General features: G+C 41.0%; 1 protein-coding gene and 1 long non-coding RNA gene across 3 annotated transcripts; one reads left to right on the forward strand and one right to left on the reverse strand.

The window, feature by feature from the left end:
- Nucleotides 1–1587: 1587 nt before the first annotated feature.
- On the forward strand, nucleotides 1588–7980 carry KLHL31 (kelch like family member 31). Of its 2 annotated transcripts, XM_030489724.1 has the most exons (3): nucleotides 1588–1763; nucleotides 4075–5278; nucleotides 6950–7980. In XM_030489724.1, the coding sequence occupies exons 2-3, from the start codon at nucleotides 4107–4109 to the stop codon at nucleotides 7680–7682; spliced, it is 1905 nt and encodes a 634-aa protein (XP_030345584.1). In that variant the 5' UTR covers nucleotides 1588–1763; nucleotides 4075–4106; the 3' UTR covers nucleotides 7683–7980. The 2 variants fall into 2 exon arrangements, with proteins under 2 accessions (XP_030345584.1, XP_030345585.1); XM_030489725.1 differs by lacking the exon at nucleotides 1588–1763 and having other exon boundaries at nucleotides 3629–5278.
- Nucleotides 7981–19297: 11317 nt separating this feature from the next.
- On the reverse strand, nucleotides 19298–21873 carry LOC115609971. The gene is made up of 2 exons (XR_003992062.1): nucleotides 21032–21873; nucleotides 19298–20475 (listed from the first exon to the last, which is right to left on the reverse strand). It is a non-coding gene; the product is annotated as an uncharacterized LOC115609971 (long non-coding RNA).
- Nucleotides 21874–22213: the final 340 nt, after the last annotated feature.

The following is a 22213-nucleotide window of genomic DNA, read 5'->3' on the forward strand; positions in this document are numbered from 1 at the left end:
TTTCTTAAAAAAAGTAAATAAATCTTTCTCTGAAATATGTTGGCTTTTTAGGACATCTTAAAATTATAAAACTTTATAAAAGTCATTCCAAGAACTTCAATCAATATCAAAATGTTTTATAGTAATTAATTTCAGGCATGAGATGTTAGAAAAGGGAACACTGAGTAACTCGGGTTCACTGGTATGTGTGTGTTTGAGAGTCTTGTTTTAGAAATATGCCTGTTCTATCTACAAAAACTAGTTTTTACAAGTTCTTAAAACTCATGAAGCACAGCAGGGAATATGTTCTTTGTGTAAAAATCATTACAGCTTCAAAAAAAGTTAAAGATAAGTGTCCATGTAATGAATTTTACGATTAGGTTGAACTGGTAAATTGAAATATATTGAATGTGTTAAGACGGTGATAGGTGCCATTCTACACGTTAAATTGGTAGTATATTGAGTTGTATATTTGAGGCAGTAGGAAACTACACGAGGAAAAAAATACATAGTATATTAAGGGGAAGTTCCTAAAATATGTTTTAAAGTAAGGCTTTATCCTTATTTTTTCACAGCTGTGGCCCTATTTTTCATAAGGAAAGCTGGTTACCTTGTTGCTTTTGGGAAGGCTTGGCTTTACATACCTCTCCTTCACTCATTTCCAATATCCTTCCCTTCCCGTGCAGTCACTCGCTCCCCTTTTATCTCTCCCATGGGACCAAATTCTCCTGGGATGTGGAAGTTTGGCTTTATATTATTCCTGAGGTTGGCTGGCAGGAGGTGGAAGTAAACTATTCTGGTGTATGATATAACCCACAAGTTAGGATATTTTTGCAAGACAGAAGATCAGAGTTCACATCTCTCTGCAAATACATCAGGGGATGTGAGTCACTATCCGTAAAAGCCAAGGCAAGTCTTTATGGAAGCAGTGACCTAAATCCAAGAAATAGGACATGGCTGTGAATCTCCATCAGCTGGTCTCCTTCCTTCTGCTCAGAGTTAAGCACCGAAATCCTAGGAAAGTGAAACCAAAGTGCCAGCTTCTCCTTGGCATTTCCTGCTGGTTGTTTTACAGCATAGAATAATATAATCACAGAATGGTTTGGGTTGGAAGGGATCTTCAAAGATCGTCCAGTCCAACCCCCTGCCACGGGACACCTTCCACTACACCAGGTTGCTCAAAGCCCCATCCATTCTGACCTTGAACCCTTCCAGGGATGGGGCAGCCACATCTTCTCTGGGCAACTTGTGCCACTCACTGTCTCACCGCCTTCACTGTAAAAAATATCTTCCTTATGTCCAATCTAAACCTGTCCCCCTCCTTGAAAATACTGGTTTTCACCCAGCTTTGAGGCAGGGAAGCCAGTGGTCCACCCTGCACTTACCTGGGACAGTTATTACCTGCTCTGGATCTACAGTCTTCACCTTCCCCTCCCTTTCCTCATCTGTGCATTTGGAGGGTCCAAGTTTGTCCCCCTGGTTTCCAGAGGCCAGGCAGCCCAGGGAAGCTGAGCTCCTGTGGCTGGGCAGAGGCATGGAGCGAGGCACAGAGAGGAGGGGTCATTTTGAAGAGCACCCAAGTGCAGGCTCCAGTCTCTTTTGCTCACTGTGACAGCAAAGCGTGACACTGGAAACCACAAGCTGGGACTTACCAGGTGGCCTCCGGTCTTTCTCTCTCTTTTTTTACCACATTTCCTCTCTTTTTGTCTTATCATTTTCCAAGGAGGAGGCATTTTCACTGACAGCTTCTTGAACAGCTCTGGGACAACATTTTTCTGAGGAGGGTAAGGGGTTTTTAACTCCTCACTTTGATAGTGTTTAGAAGACATAACATTTTAAGGGAGCGGGGAGAGGTTAGTTGTTTGAATATATTGGTTTGGGACCCCAAGTGTCCTTTGTCATGGGTTGTGCTTAAGCTAAAATAAATTAGGTGAGCACAAACTGCTATAGAAAACCAAATCATCCCATGTTTTCAAAGTTCAGTAACTTGAATTTATTATAGGATCATTTGATTTGCTTCATTGGTTTTGCATGTCCTGTCACTTATATGCTTATACACTAAACTAGCTGGTGACATTTCTGCTGATGGAAAAGTGTTTTTCAGGAAAAAACTTTGGAGAGTGGATATTTTTGAACAGAGAGCTTAAAATGTCATGTATTTAAATGAGCTATGCAATGATGCAGTGAGGCAATAAACATTAAGTGCTGCATGCGTTAAACTTTTTAAGTTATGGGTCTCTAAAACTATTTAGAGCCACAAATATGAATGCCAAAAGAATATGCCCTTGCCAGCTATAAAGTTGTGGCTATTCATATGCAAAGCTGTAACTATGTGGATAGCATGCAAAGACACCCAAAAGCTGATGTTTGCTTTTATTCTGTGCCAACAAATATACAGCACACTTGCAGTAGCGTAGGTTTTTTTCAACAAATGTTGCATTAAACAACAAAGTATACTAAAACACCAGCTGTATCTTTGATTGAACCTGTCTTAAAATGGCAAGCTGTTAGGAGGTTGCTATTCTGGGAGGTGACTCTGATAGGTCTCGACAGATGCAGCTCCTGGAATGCAGCCGGAGCGGAGGGCACCAAGCAGCAGCTGACCCCTGCTCTGGCACATAGACATTTTGGGGATCACAGCTCACGTCAGCACGGGCTGACACTGACACTTGCGGCACACATGGCCTTCTCCCTCGCCTGCTCTGCACATGCTCGTCACTCAGCAGCAGCAGCAAAAAAAGTCCTGGTGCTCAGAGGCAGCAACCATTCCTTTCTATAATTAAATTATTATTTTGTTATGTGCTGTGTGCTTAAAGAAAGAATGATGTGCTGAGGTTCTAGATCAGCGTATTACTGAAATATTTTTATTAAGTTACCTAAAATCATCTAGTCATTTCTTTTATCATTAAGTAGCATTTCTTCATGTTCTGGTTTTTATGAGTGCAAGGATAACAAAGAAAATTAGCATGTATAAATTGTTTTAAAATCAATGGATATACTGCAATAAATGCTGTACTTGAAACTATATATTTGAATACTGATCTCAGCAATTCTGTTGTAACTGTGTTACTGAAGCTAAGTGCTTTCTTTCAAGGTATATTTGCATATACATTTATTTGTTTGAAATAGCTCCTTTGGCTACTTAGGGGCCACTTCAGATTGCATTTGACAAAAATGTGGCTTTTCATTTCAGCAAGAGCTGGAACTTGCCTAGAGTCGATACATGTAATTCAAGTATCTGTTATAACATAACTGTAAGGGAGTAATTCTTACCTTCATACATAAGGAACTTGTTTAAAATAAAATGTCCTGCTAGAGTTTGCATGACATTTTTTAAAGTACAAGTTAGACATCTCCCTAGACCTCCACAAAATCCTAAAGTAAAATTAATAATTTCAAATTACTGATACTGAAAAGCAAACAAAGTGTGCTATAAGCAAAAAGTATTTGTGAATCGGACATGGGAAATAGAATATCATCAGTCTTCAAAATAAAAAATTACAAAAACCTGGAAGCAATTTGGAGCAGATCCTAAATCTAAAATCAAGATGGCATCATACTGACATTTACTTTCTCTTTATACCTTATCTTGCGTTTTTTTCTTTAAGAATTTCTCCCACTCTTAATATTTTCTGGTCAAATTCTGAACTAGGCTGTAAGTCGATGCTGGCCCTGGAGTAAGGACTAACAAATTTGGGGTCCCTATCTTTCCTATGCTTCAGACTAATGAATTCAGGCCTGTGAATAAATGAGGCTGATTTAGATATATATTTATGTAATTTTACACTCTGGCAAACTCATTTAGAGTATTTAACTCTTTGGATGTGGTGATAATAGGTGAATGTTAATTTATGACCTTGTTATTAAAAAAACATAAATTACTTGTAGGTGTATCTTTCACAATATGAGTATTGATTGTTTTTAAGAAGCAGCCACACTACAATCTAGGACAGTGTAACAGTTTTTAGTAAGATAGATTATCCTGTGTGTTTTGGTTTTATAGGTATTGACAAAGGTTAGATTTGTTGCATAATCACATAGCTATTAAATTTCACAACTGCAGTGGAGCCCTAAACATTTTAATTTTATTTTTAGCAAGCTCTTGGCTGTAATATTTTATTGCAGTCATGGCCCCTAAGAAGAAGAATGTGAAAAAGAACAAAGCAGATATCAATGAAATGACTATCATTGTGGAAGATGGCCCCCTTAGTAAACTAAATGGCTTGAATGGACTCTTAGATGGAGGAAATGGTTTCAGCTGCATTTCATCTGAAGTTTCCGACCCATTATATAGCCCAAATCTCTTGGAAGGTCTAAGCAGAATGAGACAAGAAAATTTTCTTTGTGACTTGACTATCAGTACCAAAACCAAATCCTTCAGCGTCCACAAGGTCGTGATGGCTTCAAGCAGTGACTACTTTCATAACATCTTAAAGAAAGATCCATCCACTCAAAGAGTGGACCTCAATGATGTATCCCCATTGGGTCTAGCTACTGTTATCACCTATGCTTACACTGGAAAGCTTACTCTCTCACTTTATACAATAGGTAGTATTATTTCCACAGCAATTTATCTGCAGATTCACACCCTTGTAAAGATGTGCTGTGATTTTCTAATCCAAGAAATCAGTGTTGAGAATTGTATGTACGTTGCCAATATTGCAGAAACATACGGACTAAAAACAACCAAGGAAGCTGCTCACAAATTCATTAGAGACAACTTCATTGAATTTTCAGAAACGGATCAGTTCTTAAAACTTACCTTTGATCAGATTAATGAACTTCTTGCAGATGACGACTTGCAGTTGCCTTCTGAAATTGTTGCATTCCAGATTGCAATAAAATGGCTGGAATTTGACCAAAAAAGAGTAAAGTATGCTGCTAATCTCTTAAGTAACATCCGTTTTGGTACAATCTCAGCCCAAGACCTTGTCAATTATGTTCAAACTGTGCCAAGAATGATGCAAGATGCAGACTGCCATAAGCTCTTAGTAGATGCCATGAACTATCATTTGCTTCCCTATCACCAGAATACACTTCAGTCCAGAAGAACAAGGATTCGTGGAGGTTTCAGAGTCTTAGTTACTGTTGGGGGACGCCCTGCTCTAACAGAAAAGTCTCTTAGCAGAGACATCTTATACAGAGATCCTGAAAATGGATGGAAGAAGCTGAGTGAAATGCCAGCTAAAAGTTTTAATCAGTGTGTCACAGTGATGGATGGATTTCTTTACGTGGCTGGTGGGGAAGACCAGAATGATGCCAGGAACCAAGCCAAGCATGCAGTCAGCAATTTCTGCAGGTAACTGGTTATTTATTTGAAAGGGTTGGAGAGATCTATTCCACACAATGCAGGTAGACAGACCGAGCTGGGGTGTGTTTGGGGGAGGTATGGATGCTATTCTGTATTAAAGTTCAAATGAACAGAAATACGCAACTGAAGTTATGCAAAAACTTCACCGTGGTTGCACATGCACAGTGAGAAGTGAGGAAAACCAAGAAAACTTACTTTGAGTGGAGAAAGTAAATAGGAACATAAATAGGAAGTTCTGGGATGTTCTAAGGTACCAAATCAGACAAGGTGAGACATTTTAAATTTCAAGAGCTTCTGATGCCTCACAGAAAGTTCTGAAAAACACCTTTTAGGTATTGTAATCTTGACTTCCTATGCACTATCCACCATATTTTCAACAGCTTTTATAATGCATTTTATATCCTTTACCTTTTTTATTTCTAAAGAGATTAGAAACAATGTCATTGTCTCTTGAAGGCTATATTTGTTTTCTAAAATGTACTCCAAATAATACCTCACTTCTGAAATACTGCAGTTCCTATCTCTAGTCATACAAACTTAATGAATTAAGAACCTTCTCTAAATTAATTTTACCGTGTCATCTACTTTATCAGAAAAATATGTCACGTAAAGGAGATTATGCTGTTGCTCTCCCCATCCTCTGGCTTTAATCTGTGTGTCACAGTCTCAGAAAGAGCTGTGGCTTGGTGTACACCTTGGTTGTGGAGAGGAGGTGGGGGAATCCTCATGGTCCATGGCTGAGTGGATTCTGCTCCCTGTTCTGCCATTAACCTCAAGCATGTCAAGACACATCAGTATGTCTGTGGACTTGCTTTCAGAGCTGCAGATGAAAATGCTGAATGGCAGCTAACCATTAGTATTTACTTTCCCACAGTCTTTTTCTCGCGTGATTCTCTGGTCCCTCAATATGCAACAGGAGAAATGTACTGGCCTACTAATGTACCTCACTCAACTTTTTCAGGAGTTACAATTTGCTATTTCTTATTTCAAAATTGCTTACTTAAATGTCAAGGTCAGAGAATGTTATTTCAGATAGGAATGGTGTTAGAAAGCAAAGATGTTCTTTCTGCTTAAATCTGACTCCATATGAGTAGCAGGGAAAGAACACTTACCATTTAGAAAGTACTAAAAAGATGCAAGTATAAATCATAGAATCATAGAATAGTTTAGATTGGAAAGGACCTCCAAAGGTCACCTAGTCCAACCCTGCTGCAAGAGGAAGAGACATCTTCAACTAGATCAGGTTGCCCTAACACCTAACATCTTTTAAAACTCTTTGACTTAATTTTGACATATTTGCTGCACATGTAAACTGCAAAAAACCGTCTAAAATCTCTATTGTATGTTGAAAGTATCTCTTGCCAATATTCTAATGAGGTTATTGTACAAAATCAAATTACAGAAGAGTCAGATTTACTTATTTGAAATAATAGCAGGTTTGAATGATACAGATTTATTTTCCCAATTAAAAAATAAATATATTTGGAAATTTAACTAGGAATACCTGTTTCATTCCACTGGCTTCTAATAGGTTGAATAACTAAAAAGAATTTTAGCAACTTTGCACCTGCAGCAGTAGTGGGACAGAGACAGGACTGTAAAATTTAGCAGAGCATGTATATGAGACAGTTGGTTACCCTCTTTTTTTAATGCTTTCAGATACGACCCTCGTTTCAACACCTGGATTCACCTGGCAAACATGAATCAGCGGCGCACCCACTTTAGCCTGAATGTGTTCAGTGGCCTCCTTTATGCAGTGGGTGGCCGCAACTCTGAGGGGTGCCTCTCCTCGATTGAGTGCTATGTGCCTGCAACTAACCAGTGGCAGATGAAGGCACCCCTGGAGGTGCCCAGGTGCTGCCATGCCAGTGCAGTGGTCGATGGTCGGATCCTGGTCACAGGAGGTTACATTAATAATGCTTACTCTCGCTCGGTGTGCATATATGACCCCAGCAAAGATAGCTGGCAGGATAAGTCCAGCCTCAGCACCCCAAGGGGGTGGCACTGCGCAGTGTCCCTTCTGGAGAGGGTCTATGTCATGGGTGGGTCTCAGCTGGGGGGGCGAGCTGAAAGGGTCGATGTTCTCCCTGTGGAGTGTTACAGTCCTTACACGGGGCAGTGGAGTTACGTGGCACCGCTTCAAACTGGAGTTAGTACAGCTGGCGCCTCCATCCTTAATGGGAAAATTTACTTAGTGGGTGGCTGGAATGAAATTGAGAAAAAATATAAGAAGTGCATTCAGTGTTATAACCCAGATCTCAATGAATGGACAGAGGAAGATGAGCTGCCTGAGGCCACTGTAGGCGTATCCTGTTGTACCATATCCATGCCCAGCACCAAGACGAGGGAGTCCAGGGCCAGCTCAGTCTCTTCTGTCCCAGTCAGTATTTAAATACGGGTCTAACCAGCAACACGTAAAAATGTTTACCAGTAGAGCAGTATAATTAACCCTTTAAGTAGCATTTTTGTGCTTACATGGAAAAAAATAATTGGCTTTGCAACAGGTTTAACAGAGCAAAGTGACCAGTTTTGATGATCATGCAGGTGGTATGGAACAGCATATTAGGGTTAAGATTAATTTCTTAGCAGGAAGAGAGAGTTAACCTATAAACCCATAAGTGCAGATTTTCATTCTCTTCCTGACTTTACCACTGACTTACTGTACTATCTGTGGCAAATCATTTCATTTCTTTGTGGCAAATCATTTCATTTCTTTGTGCCTTGGTTTCCTTACCTGTAAAATAGAGATAAACTTGCTTCAGAGGATTGTTGTGAGGCTTTTTTAATACTGAGTTTTGAATGCTTTCAGAAGCCCAAATGGAAGTCAAATATTGCTAGTAATAAATCTCAACATACATCAGAAATATGCCATGTCATCATAAAATTGATCGGTTTTGTTCTTTTCTAAGCATTTTCTATTTCAACAAACAGAAGGAAAAAAAAAAGTAGCATATGGCATGTGCATACTTTCCTTCTGGGGCAGTGGTATTCACAGGAAATTTCTCAAAACATTTTCTCCTTCAGAAGTTATATCCCATGAGATTCTGCCACGAATGCCTTTAATTCTCATATCTAATGCTGTGTCATGGCTTCCAAGATCTGCATCCACAAAATACGTTAGCTCCTGAAAGTGCTATGGGCCAGCCCTAAGGGCTACTTTGGGTGCCGGATTGCTCTCTTGACCTTCGTGTGTACACCAAGGAGCAGACCACGACCCCATCCTCCTCCTCATGCCAGGCAGACTTTCCTGTCATTCCAGGTGGAAGGCATCTCAGTATGTCTTCAGTATGTCTTCTCCTGTTCCTACTCTTCTCATCTATGTAGGAATGTACCTCTGGCTTTTCTTCTCCTTTGAGAACATCCTCACCAATGCAAGGAGCTAGGAGCTGCCACAGCAGGGGCAAAACGTGGAAGCTGAGTTCATGCCAGTAGGCACCAAGGGCTAATGGTGTCTGAGCTTGGAGCAGATGCACAAAGCCTCTCTGTTACTCAGTATTATTCTGCCAAATAACAGTGGAATGAGGAACAAAGATGGGATAAAGACTGCGGGATCTGCCTTTAAGAATAGGATATATGTGTAGAAAACAGTGAATCATAGGAAAATTGGATGACATCAAATAGACTTTCCTTACTAGGAACAAAGAGATACCTTAACACTTACCAAGTGTAGGCACTACATCACCCAAAGTAACCTCCTACTGAGCATACCAGTATGTATCTCCTTTTGAAGCCCTATTTATGTAGCTTTTATTCATATTTATCCAAAGGCTAGACTAATGCTGTGCCTGTTGAAGTCTGTGAAGTTTTCCCAGGGAGCACAGAGAAGTCTTTGCTCAACTTAGATTACCGTCCAAGAACTTTTCTTCCTAAATTCAGCATGCAGTGGGGGAATTAAGCATGAAACCTAATCCTATTCCCTTAGCCAAAGAGATACACAGCCTGTCATGTCCTCTGAGAATCTGATACCGAAGGACTGCTGTCAGCACAAAATGTCTACATCCATCTGTTTGGGAAGGAAAGAAGCAATACAAGGAACTGTAGTGGTTTAATATAAGCAAAATGACAGAAGTTCACTCACCTTAACCTGTTCACAGAGGCTTCACATGCAGTTTCCTCATATTATCATCAACACCTCCAGGCTCTGCTGCCAATGAGAAGGCATGCTCTTAGTATTTACAAGGCAGCCAAATTTTTATCTCATTTGCAAAAGGAGAATGCTATAAAATTGTCTGTAAATGCAGATGTTGTTGAGGCAAGCATCTTCAGGAATCATGCTCTGTTCTTTGTAGCTTCATTGCAGCTACATATTGAGCATCAGCATGAGCGTGGCACAGTATTAGAGATGAAGTAATCACTCTGTCAGTTGGGATTAAACTCCATGGTACTTGGTCCTACTTTCCAGTTCTAATTTAGCATTCATGTCGGCATCCTGGCTACACAATTCTAAATCTTAAATTCTATTTTTAAGTGCTGCATGTTATTAGAATATAATGCAATGCAATGACTTTTGGTCAGAGTAGCATTGTCATATATTTTTGTTTAATTTAATCAGCATACAGTTATCCTTTACCCCATTTAATTCAAATGAATCATAATTCAAATCAACAATCACAGAACAAAACATGGAATTGTATAACAGAGTAAGATTACTTTGGTTTTAATATGAAAATGCTGTTCTTGCCCATTCCAGTCACCAAAAGCTTCTCATGGTTGAGAGTGAAATTTCTGTTTTCCCAAAGTCATGCTCATGTGTTCCATATGAAAGTATTTAGGAAGCTCTTTGAAAAATCCATCTGCTCCAGGTTTGGGGTTTTTTTGTAAAATTTTAATACCACTACATGAAGTTGCTTATCCAGTCAGCCCAATCCATACACATATCCAATTATAACTGTATGCATACTCCAGCTATTTAGTGTTTCAAGGTACCCATGAGATGGTATTTAGGAATTGAAGAAACAATTATTTTGGCCTCAGACAGATATTGGATGGAATTGTCATACACAAGTGTCTCTTTTTGCCTTCAGGAATTCAGTTCCAAAATTATATGAGTAGTCAAACATTGCTGCACACTCTCTTGTTTGTGAGCCAACACTTCTATACATCAACAACCATCTTCTGGTTTTGAGTAGAAAGTTATGCATGAATGATGGGCTAAGTGCAATGAAACTACTGTCTTACTACTTAAAGGGTAAAAGCTTTGGGGGCCAAATCCTTTTCACCTCACTCACAAAAAAGTTCTGTTGACTTCAGTGGGACTACTGAATAAGGTCTACAGGATTTGGCCAAACTCTGGCAGAACAGTAGATATAGATGCCTGCCAAAACTGTCATACCCAGAAGGAAGACTGCTCTGCAGCCTCTGCTGCCCTTGGCCATGACAAATCCATAAAAACTTGTCCTAGGACAGGAGCCAAGTACCACTGCTACATGTTCCTTCCATAGCACAAATTAGGCACACACTTCAGGCCAAAAATTGTAGGTAGATTAACAAATGGTATTGTTATCAGCACAGCACTTCAGGGAGACTTTATATTATTTTCTCTAAACATCTGTTCAGGCTTCAGCTGCACATTGAGCCAGGATTTGGCCCTCAATATGTGACAATATTAGCTGGACTTAGTATTATTTTGATCATACCAATGAGCTATTTGTGACATTTTTATGTACAATCTTGTTTTGTTAGAACTGTGAAAAATGGTTTGTATGTTGTGTTTTATTGCCCAGTACCATACTTGCAATCTCCAGTGTTTTAATAACAACATCTCAGTTGAACTTGAAATATTGTATATCCCAAAAATAAATTTTGAAATGCAGTTTAGGAAGTTCTGGATATATTACCATATCCATAACTATAGTGGAGGGCTTCCAACTGTACAAGATGAAGATTGTTAAAACACTACAGGGATCTTCTTTAATGCTGTACTAATAGTAAAAAGATAGATAGATAGATAGATACATACATACATGCATACATACATACATAGATACATAGGTGTGCTGTTACCTTCAAAGTTCCTTATGCCCATGCGTTTTACAGTCAACAGGAAATTCAAATCTGAAAATAAGCTTTCTTCAGTCTATGAGTGAAACAGTTTGATAACATTTTGTTTTCTTGCTTATTCATGCTTGTGTAGGTTTATGGGAGAGTGTGTTACAAGGTTGTGAGGGAGGAACTTCCTGTTGGAAAGTTACGCTGAAAGGAAGATGTTGTGCTTAGTTCTTAATCAAGATGAGATCGTGATCATTTAATCTCTTCTTGCAGTTAGCCCACAAGATCATCTGTGGATCAGTGAAGAATCCAGTAAGATTAAGTGCTAACTTCTAGCTGGTCAGAGAGGGAAGAGGACAAAACTAGCTTCAACCAAAGCTATGAGGTGTTGAAAAGTGCTCTGTGTTGAGATTTTAAAGTGGCGGTCTTGCAGGAAAAAGTACATGATCAATGAATGAAATGACTGAATAAGACCATGCTTTATATTATCCTGAAACCTAAATTAGTTGATCTTACAGTTTTAACTCTACTGGGTTTAGGAATAGTTTTTGTGTAGTAGCAGCTGGGTTTGGTAACTCTAGTTGCAAACCCCACAGTCACACAAATAGTTGTATGAGCATGCATACCTTCCTGAATTCTGTAGGACTTCTCCTATGTACAGTTAGTCTTATAGGTTTGTATTTGGAAAATAAAACTACAGGAACTAAATCCATAAATAGACAAACACCAATGTCTAATGAAAGCCAACGTGAAGGTATTAAGCTGATCCTCAATATCACCATTGAACTACCGACTTACCGTGCAGGCATATGAAACTTTTTGGAGACCAGATTTGCCAGTAGTATTTCCTTGGTGATAAATGCTCAGTGAAATCCTATGTATGTTCCCAGGGATTTTGTGCAACACACAGGATAGAGTGCTCCAGATAGTAGAAAGGGCAAGATGGAGCCCCTTAGAATAGTCAATAGACTAAGGTTTTGTTCGCAGTTCTCAAGGATGTTTGAGGAGTATGTGCTAGAAAGAAGCACCTACTTCAACCCATACCTTTCCATAAGCAGCTTTGCTTACGTTCCATAACTGAGATGGGCCAGCCTTTCTTATGAAAAGCGAGGCTCAATTTTAAATTGCCTGTAACTTGAATTCTCAGTTGAATGGAATTTTCAATCTGTTTTAACCCGGGTTTACCAAGCTGGGAGATCTTCAAAGTCTGAATCCACATGCTTGGAGAATGAAGTTGAAACCAATAGTCCTACTATAGTCTCTTGACCCTTTTGCAATAAATCTTAACCTTTTGTTAAAGACCTAGTTTATATAAGTAATCAGTGCATTGTAATGCACAGATTTATACTTTGACTCCTCCACACAACAGGAAGATCTCCTGTCCCTTTTATTTTTTCTTTTCTTACCCATAACTGAGTGACTTACAGGGCACCAAAGAAGATGCACAGATGCGAACAGTACATAAAAGCTCATCTGTGAATATAATTCAAAAAATCTCATCACTGGTAGCCACAATAAAGAAAATGAGACATTCTGGAATGCCTGCTGGAAAAAAAAGAGCTGAAAAATGAGTTGCTGGTGCTCATTTGCAAGTGTGACACTGCTCAGAGCTCTGTTCCAAGAAGTTCTCTAAATAATAAAGGAAAATACATGCAATTCTGTATAGCTTGTGTGAGAGATTCAGTTAATACCAGATGAGTTTTGCCATGCAAAAGACTAGTATGAGTTTGTTGTTGTCTCAATGAAAAATAAATGTTCAATAAAAATATAGGCAGTTAGTAAACTTATGAGGAATACATAGTCAATTTCTGTTGGTAACAATGGGAACACACACATTTACATACACTGGATGTTACACTAGTTGCTGCCTTTGCAGTTTTTTTGTCAACAAGAAAAGTTAAAGATATAACTTATTATTTGTGTAAAGCATTTCCCTGGCTTGTAAGTGTTAGACATATTGCTTATACAGATAGGTTTTCTAGTTAAATGCTTTAACAATGGACTGTGATACACAAGGGAACATATTTCAACAGAAAAAAGCCTGTAAGTGTAATGTGAGAATGTTACTTCTTAAAAATTAAATTCTGTAGTGCAGCAGTTGTCATTGAGAGGAATAACAGCATGTTGGTATTTTTCATTGTATGCTTTAAATAAAACTGTTGACACACAGTGCAAACAAATCATTCTTATTGTAAAATCAGTTGGAAACTGTGAGACTCTTTCTGACAAATGCCTGGTTGCAGTTGAAACATGCTTTGTTTTCTGAGCCCCGTGCTGATCCTTGCTTTCATATCAGCCAACTGGAATGTTTGTTGCAGCCAGGCTGTCAAGCCACCTTCACAATAAGCTACGCCGTGTGACACTGGAGCCACTTTCATCTTTTTCGTTTTAGTACAAGGACAACAACTTGCTTTTTAATGATGAATTTCACAGTCATTTGTTGTAATCAAAATGCCTAACAAGAAATTATGTCAAATCAGATGTCTGATTAGCAATTGAACATGTTTTCTTTTGGATTTTATGAGTAACAGTATTGGAAATAAAAACATCTACATTTCAAGGAAAAAAAAATAGTCTGAATTTTGAAGAGTAATTAAGTTGTGCCACAGATGAGAAGGTCTGAGGTGCCAAAAAGCATTCCCTGTGTTTTGACACCAAGGGCTTGGTTCAAACGGTGATTGGGCATTTGGCAAATGTCACAACCTGAAGGGTAACCAGTCTGCAGGTGTGGAGAGATCATGGATCATGACCGTGGGTTCCTAGGATTCTGTAAAATATAGGACAGAGAGGCTTTATCCTCTAAACTACCCTATTAGATTACCACAAATACCAAGAAAATCATCCCTAGTAAGTATACAACCACAAAAATCACCACTAGCAAATATACCCATGTTTAGTAAAGCTCATGTGAAGATTAATAAAGTGACTCCATCCTTGGAGATATTCAAAACCCATCTGGGCATGGTTCTGGGCAACCGGCTCTAGGTGGCAGCGTTTGAGCGCGGGGTTTGGACGAGATGTCCTAGAGGTCCCTGCTGACCTCAACCATTCTGTGATAGGTAGTTGGTAATTTACCAGTGCAAAGACAGTGGCGAAAACAGTTCTTGGGAACAAATGTATCTCTAGAGGCTGCAGCTTATATTTCACCTGGGTGGAGGTGTGACTCGAAAGGCAAAATATTTAGAGAACATGGGAGCAGAAATGCCCAGCAAGCATGAAATGTTGAGGTATATCAGTAAATCATTTCCCAACAATCCTCAGACTCTGGACTAAAATCTTTGATTCTCTCAGATGTGTCCTTTCATGTCACTAATGCCGTTGCCAGAAAAAAGGACAGTATTGCTTTGCTTGGCATAAAGAAATTTGCATGGAGGCACAAACTGTAGAAAGAGCTATGCACAAGTACAAGCTATATTATTTTTGTGTTATTTATGTATGGGATTATTCTGAGCCAAACAGTGAATCTGCTGAAATTACTTATCTAAATGTCATAGTTTAACCATAGCCGGCAACTAAGTACCACACAGCCACTCACTCACTCCCTTAACCCCTGGTGGGATGGGGAGGAGAACCAAAGAAGGTAAAACCTGTGGGTTGATGTAAGAACACTTTAATAATTGAAATAAATAATAATAATCATAGAAATAAAAGTAACAATAATAATAAAGAGGGGGAAAAAAAAAAAAAGGAGGAGAAATGAAATTCAGAAAACCCAAGTGATGCACAATACAATTGCTCACCACGCACCAACCAATACCCAGCCCGACCTGAGCAGTGATCAGTCCCTTCCAGATAACCCCCCAGTTTATATACTGGGCATGACGTGCTGTGGTATGGAATACCCCTTGGCTAGTTTGGGTCAGGTGTCCTGTCTCTGCTCGCTTCCCGGCTTCTTGTGCCCCTCCTCAATGGCAGAGCATGAGAGACTGAAAAGTCCTTGACTTAGGATAAGCACTGCTGAGCAACAACTAAAACATTGGTGTCTTATCAGCATTGTTCTCAGACTAAAGCCGAAACATGGCACTGCACCAGCTACTGGGAAGCAAATTAACTCTATCCCAGCTGAAACCAGAACACTAAACAAAGAGAAGAATTCAGAATAAAAGTATTGCAGTCTGTATCAAACTGGCAACAGAATAAATCATGGCTTCTCATTCTGTGTTCGGTAATCCCATTTTTTAACTACACTGCAAATGGTTATACAGGGAACATTCTTGATAAGGCAGCGCTCTGAACAGCTACTCGGATATGAACGCCGTGCTGCTTTTCTGATCGTAACAAAGCTTGTCTTTCTCAGCCGAGGTTAATTTCTTGCCTTTAGTCAAGGATACTGTGTTCACTCAGTGAATTATATTCAACCTCGGCGCCTGACCCTCACGCGTTCCCAGCGGAGCATCACTCAGGCAGGGCTTTGCTCTGCTGAGTCGTTTCGGGAAGGAGACGCTGGAGGGCACCAGAGGGACAGAGCTGGCAGACGCCGGGCTCCAGGTAGCGGGCAGCCGCGGGGGCAGCGGGGCAGCGGGCGGCCGGCGGCGGTGCCCTGAGGAAGCAGCCGGGATAGAAGCGTGTCCCTCGGCGTGAGCAGGGTGCCACGCTGCGGCCGTGGCCGCGGGGGAAGCATGTGCCGGTGGACAGCTAAGAGCAGTAACGGGGGGAGGCGGAAGGAAAGCCATAAACCACTCATGTCAGCCAGCAATGCTGGTGGCAGAGAGGAATGGAGTGAAAGAGAGGAAGAACATCCAAGGCAATAGTTACACCATGTAAAAAAAGCGTATTTCAGCAGTGACCCGCCCACTTTCTTGTGTCTCATGTCCACATACTGACTGCAAACATTTTGGGAGCATCCCAACAGGCTGGTGCAGCAAACTGAAAAATGCAGGGTGTAATTCAATGAGAAGCTGAAAAATTCCAAATCACTAAAAAAACGCGAACAGCAGCGCATGAGGTTTGACAACATGTTCATCAGGAAGAGGCTTCTCACGTCCAGGATGAATCTCTGATCACCACAAGAGAACATCATCCCTGCAATCACAGTGAAGAGGACGCTCAGCCTTGACTGGGGAGGATATGTGTCTTTCATCTTTTCGGCTTGCACCAGGAACTTTGCATGTTCCAGACATGTGATCTCACCACCAACCTTTTTGAAAGTTTCTGTCTTAGTCTCCTCTGTCAGAGCTGTTCCACCTAGAATAAATGACTTAGTATTTACCACGCTTGTAGAGGGACAGTGAATAGATTTCTTTTCAGCCTTGCAAACCAGCGTCCTAAATGCTGGTATCTCAGCTCAGTACAAGCTCTTGCTAGAACACTTTTTGCTTTCATCTCAGTGCAACATTTTACTGAACTTTAGCAGATGGGGAAACTAGTTATTTCCTATGTTGCTGAGAGAATGGTGCAGCCAACAGATTCCTGGCCCAGATGCTGCTCTGAAGCTGTTACGCTGGTCGCTGCATACCTTGAGAGTTCAGCCAGTGAATTATAGCTTGCTATAATAAGAATATTCTCCTTTCCGTTAGATCACAGTTGCTGGAACAATAGCAGATGCACCAAAGCAGCCAACATGGCCGTCAGTGACCTTTCAGGGTCTTTTTGCTTTGTTGCTGGTGTCAAAGGTTCTGGCAAAAGGACACTTTGGTCCAGTGCAGAAGTAACAGATGGGCTCTTCTGCAGGAGAAACAAACGTGTTGGGCCTGGTGAGCAGCAAAGCGCTTACACTGCAAAGGAATCTTAGCAAAAGATGGGGGAAAAAAGAAGAAAGCAGATATCATAAATCATGTAGAGCTCTCTTGTGGTGTTATGTGAGTAATAAATAACACCCCAAGCTGTTAGCAGCAGCTTGAATACTTCTTTATCAACCACCTTTTGAAATCAAAGATATGCCTAGCTCCTGGACTGAAACCGCTGCAGGGAATCACATAAAAGAGACTGGTTCACCCAGCAGAAGCAGAGCAGGAGGATGTGTCAGTTCAGGTCACACTACCAGAAATTGGATCCATTAATATGAGAAATAAGTTTTCAAAGAATTCCCTTATGATCATATCTATTTGGAAGGGCAGACCACTTAAAAAAGGCCTGATCAGTCATGCAAGTCATGAAACTGAGTAGTTGCAGGCTGGGTAATCTAAGTGTTTTCATATCTGCCCATGCTCCTTTGAAACACCAAGGGCACCTCAAGGTCAGGAAGCATAAATTTAGGCATCTACATATGCACTAGATGTTAAACCTCCAGTTATAGGCAATACAGCTAAAGGTACAATATCAGCCAATACAGGCTTACAAAGTGATTTATTCAGTCACCCACAAGATTCTGCTTCAGGATGACTTGAGTTGCTCCTTAGGCTTTACTCACTGCATTGCCTAGAGACAAGAGTCACACATAAATGTCCAGCACCATCTGAACACTGGGAAGGTGCCCTGTCTGGCACCCAGCCATCTTAAAAGGACATGGGTTTCCCTTGTGTCATAAGTGCTAGACTTGTATCAGACTTCTGAAATCCTTCAGATGGCACCAACATTTAGGCAGCTGAATCAAGCCAATGGTCTCCACTGACCTATTGACCTACATAGTCAACATATAGACTGTAAGTATACTTTCATACATACCTACTGTAGACACATTCATTTAAAGGCCTTCACCTTAAACTGAATTCCACTCTAGATACTACCTTTCTCTGCTCTTGAAGATTTCATTGGCTTGAAGTTTTGTTTTGAGACTGTTGTGTTTTTTAATTGTAGAAGCTGTAACATCTCGTTTCCCTCACCTGAAATACCGTTCAACAACAGTTCACATTCTTAAGCCTTAGCAGGCTGGTGCAGAACAAATACATGTGCAGGCAGGTAGCTCAGCATTTAGAGACTGCTTTTGAACCTTCCTAACTCTGGCTTACTTGTGTTTTGCAAGAAAGTCCCTGGAAAGCAGCCCTATGGCCCTCCTTCAGGGTACAGAGACAAAAAATAGCTAGGTAGTTATGGGACAAGCAGGAATTAAAGTATGTGAGAGCACCAGAAAAAGCAATAAAGTGAGGACAAAGGAACGGTCGGTATTGATAACTGAGGACATGAATGCAAGTAGTCAGACTGAAAGATGCTGAGGAATGAGTTGTTTGTTTACATTATGATCAGAAGGCCTGTGCTCCTTCAGCAGCAGATGGCAACAAGGATGTCACACGTGCCATGCTTGCTTCTGCTGTCCCACCACAAAGATGAAGACACCCAAAAAGAGGAGTCATGGACAAGAGGCAGCAAACTTGCTAGGGATTTATGGAGAATGAAGCTTTTGTGAATTATATCATTCAGTGTAGGACTCTGAATCAAATTCTGGACAGCATCAGCTTGGGGGTGATTGTTCCAGTTGATTTGTTTTGAAGCTTTTCTCCCAGCCTGCATTACTTGTTTTGTTTTTCCTGGAATGAAACGCAAACAAAACCTGCCTGCCTTTCGCACCGCTCTGCTGATGAGTCACTGCCCCACTCCACGGCTTTGAGCAAGCAACTAGCTCATTGGTTATCTCAGTTGTGCCTTCTGAAAAACAGGGCAATAAGTTAAGCATTGCTGATAATGAAAAAGTGAACACGAATGGAATTGTTCCCAGAAAGTAAATTGCTAAATAAATATGCATTAACAAGTGATCCTAAGATGAGAACATGCTTGTGGGAGCAACTGCCTTTTCACGAAGGCCAGTCTTGAATAATGCCCTGCCTTATGAAACGCTGAGAGTCATCATGACAAAGCACAAAGTGTTACCACAGTTATTAAGGTGATGATGACTTTTAATTCAATGATATCGCAGGAATCAGCAGAACACATGGCCCTTTCTGGGTTTTGTATCCTCCTGTTATTGTTGTCTGTGGCTGCCCCTCATGCAGGTACAGCTTGATCCTGCTTCTCAGTCTCCTTCCACAACCAACCAAGTGACTGAGCTAACGAGGCAACTTTTTAATGGGGAGTATATTTTAGAGAATTTGTCCTAACAATTCCCAGACCCACCATTTTACAATGAATACCACCATTCACACGTCCAGGACAGAACCAGTAATGTATTCTCTTTTATTTACTTGCATTACCATAAATATTACAGACTCAGGTTTATTGTGCCCAACAAAGAAATGCTCTGACCCAAAGAACTTGGACTGGGAGCCATCAGGTGGAAAGCAACAGGACACAGAGGCAATCCATCCTAGGCAGAAGTCTCAGCAAAGCAACTGCTCAACCATCATCCGAGCTTTAGCAGGTCTGAGAGCTCTCAGGAAAAAGGAGGAGGTTGTTTTGAGATGTTTATAGTGACTTCTTCAGAGAATAGAGAGTGGCTCTGGAGAAAAACACCACGAGTGCTTGTTTGAAAATTACCAAGTTGGAAATGGAAATCTGCATCATAAACTGATCAAAGATAGGGCTTGACCTCCAAATGCCAAAAGTTATTTTAGAAGCTGTTTTATCTGAGCAGTCACAGCATGCAGAGTTGTCTTGAGTTCATGGGAATAAGCAATTAATTCTGTGAGCAGTAAATCCAGTGAAGGCTTGTTTATTTTGAGCTAGTGTCTTATTTTCTTACCCACTCAACACAATAATCCTGGCAGCTCTCCTGACCCTAGAGCTCTGAATGACTTTCTCCTCATTCCAGCAGAACACTCATCTTCTTCTCACGTCCTCTACATACCAGCTAGGTGAAAGGCAACATGAACTCCCTCCACTTCCCAACAAGGAGAATGTGCTGGCATATGGCAGCCCGATACCCACCGTGACTGACCCACCACTGCTGGTGAGCACACGCTTCAGCTTTTGCCTCATTACACTTCCGATACAGAGCTGGCCTTCAGAAGTCATGTAGAAAATCCCACTATTCCACTGTTCTTCATTTCAGCTGATCATCTTAACCAAGCAGTAAAGAAAGGCACTCTTAGTCCCTGAGTCATCCCATCCCAAAATAGACATCTAAATCAGATCACTTGAATTATGGTTAAAAGTGTCAACTGGTCTCCACTAACTGTAAGGACAACCTAAGGTGACTATCTCAGATGAAGACACTGATACTGCAGAAGTCTAAACTTAGGTGAAATGAATCCTACCCTAATGCCTTTGAGCTGCATGTCACAGTACTGCATGATGTTAAAGTGTGGCAGTTGATTTAAAAGTTATTAGAGTGGGACAGACAGATGGACATGGTGATCACTGAAGCCTTCCTTTGTCTGGGTGCTGGTCTGAAAAATCAAAAAGTATTGGGGAAGAGTGAGGAAATAAAAATATATCTGCGCATATTTCCACAGAGGAAGGTGCTATATTCAGTGAATAAATGATTTGTTGTATGACTCAGTCTGTTCTAGATTCCATGCCTAACATCTAAAGTCTGATCTCCCACCTAATGAACTTCATAAAGACGCACCCAACAGTTCCTACATGAAATTCACAGCTGCTCACTAAAGCAGAGAATATCCATAAAAAGACAGCAAACCTCAAATTGAAACCACTTTTCTTCGAAAAAAATAAATTAAGAAAATTACATTCATCCCTTTAATAGCTTAAAATCAAACAAAAATAAGAGCTTCTATATAGCAGGTTTACAGTGTTCAAGCCATTCTCTTCCACTTTCTGAGCTCTCTCCATCTGCTCAACAGCCCCTGTATGTGTGTGAGTGGTTACAGGCAGGCACCCTGGTGCTGATGTCACCACCATCTTCCCAGCAGCTAAAACCACCACGCATTGTTCAACAGCAAGTACCAACAAGTTGACCTGTTCTACAAAGGTGAAGTTAGTTACCTTTTCTGATTTGCAAGCTTTTTGAGGAATTAACATGTATTTTTTCTAGTCATAAAAAAAGAAGGTGATGAAAGAAAGATGATAGAAAATGCACACAGAAGAGATATGGGTTCCAACAAGATGAGAATATTTAGTTTTTCTATGTTGGAAAACAGAAAAAACAGCTGTTGAGTCATAAAGGACTTTGAAACTTTCTCTTGCATGCCCCCTTTTGAGGACAGCCCAAGTTTCCACATGCCTCTGTTTCTCCAAGCCTGAAGCCAGGCTGCAAAATCCCCACCATGGGCTACCGTGTAGATGCAGAAGGGCGTCACAGCTCTGAATTGGTTTCTCAACACACATACAAAAAAAAAAAGCCTATTTTGTGCAATTTTGTTGTGAAAAAGCATCCTGAAACACACAATGTACAGTAAATGCTCACCACTTACCTCGTGAGTGCAATCCCAGGACAGCTGGGGTGGGGGCACCTCCCAGTGCCTCTAACACACTGTTTCTCATCCTCAGCCCAGGCTGCCTTATGCCCATCTCCTCAGATTTGGTGACTGCCTGGGAAATCACCTCTGAGGGCTCTTGCTCAGGGGCACCATGCTTGCTGCTCTAGTGCTTCCGTCCTGCTGCAGCATGCTGTGCTGTGGAGCTCGGAGGTCCTGCGTGTGCCATCCCTGCAAGAGAGGACCAGAAAGTTCTGGTGGAGGTGTGTGTCACTGTCCCCAGGTAACAGCCACTTCACATAACCTCACCCTGTGAGGAAGCACAAGCCCCCAGAGCCAGCACAAGAAGCCACCTTGCGTCTTTCTTTCCAGTCCCCTCGAAGTAGGTCTCTCCCTCCCCTCCATCTCTGCCTCCACGGGCACACGTGTCCTGGGATGGAAAACCATGTAACAACCCTGAGCCAGACCACAGCTTGTGGTTTTGTTCCTGTTGGCTGAGACTTCAGCTGGATCAATTCCTTTGTCATTCAGACCAGGTTTGTACAAACTCAAGGCCTTGACAGGGTAGGAATGAGCTGGTGAGGGGGGCAGTGCTACATCTTTTAGCACTGATTCTGGCTGATGTCAGCTTAAACGTTTACTTCCTAGCTGTGAACCACCTTCTCAGCCCTAGCACAACAGTCCTTTGCAGCCTTTCCTCCATGAACGTGGAGGGCACCTGACTGCTTCTGTAACTGGGCCGCACACAGTC

The sequence above is a fragment of the Strigops habroptila genome, chromosome 6, assembly GCF_004027225.2.
Source record: "Strigops habroptila isolate Jane chromosome 6, bStrHab1.2.pri, whole genome shotgun sequence".
NCBI lineage: Eukaryota > Metazoa > Chordata > Aves > Psittaciformes > Psittacidae > Strigops > Strigops habroptila.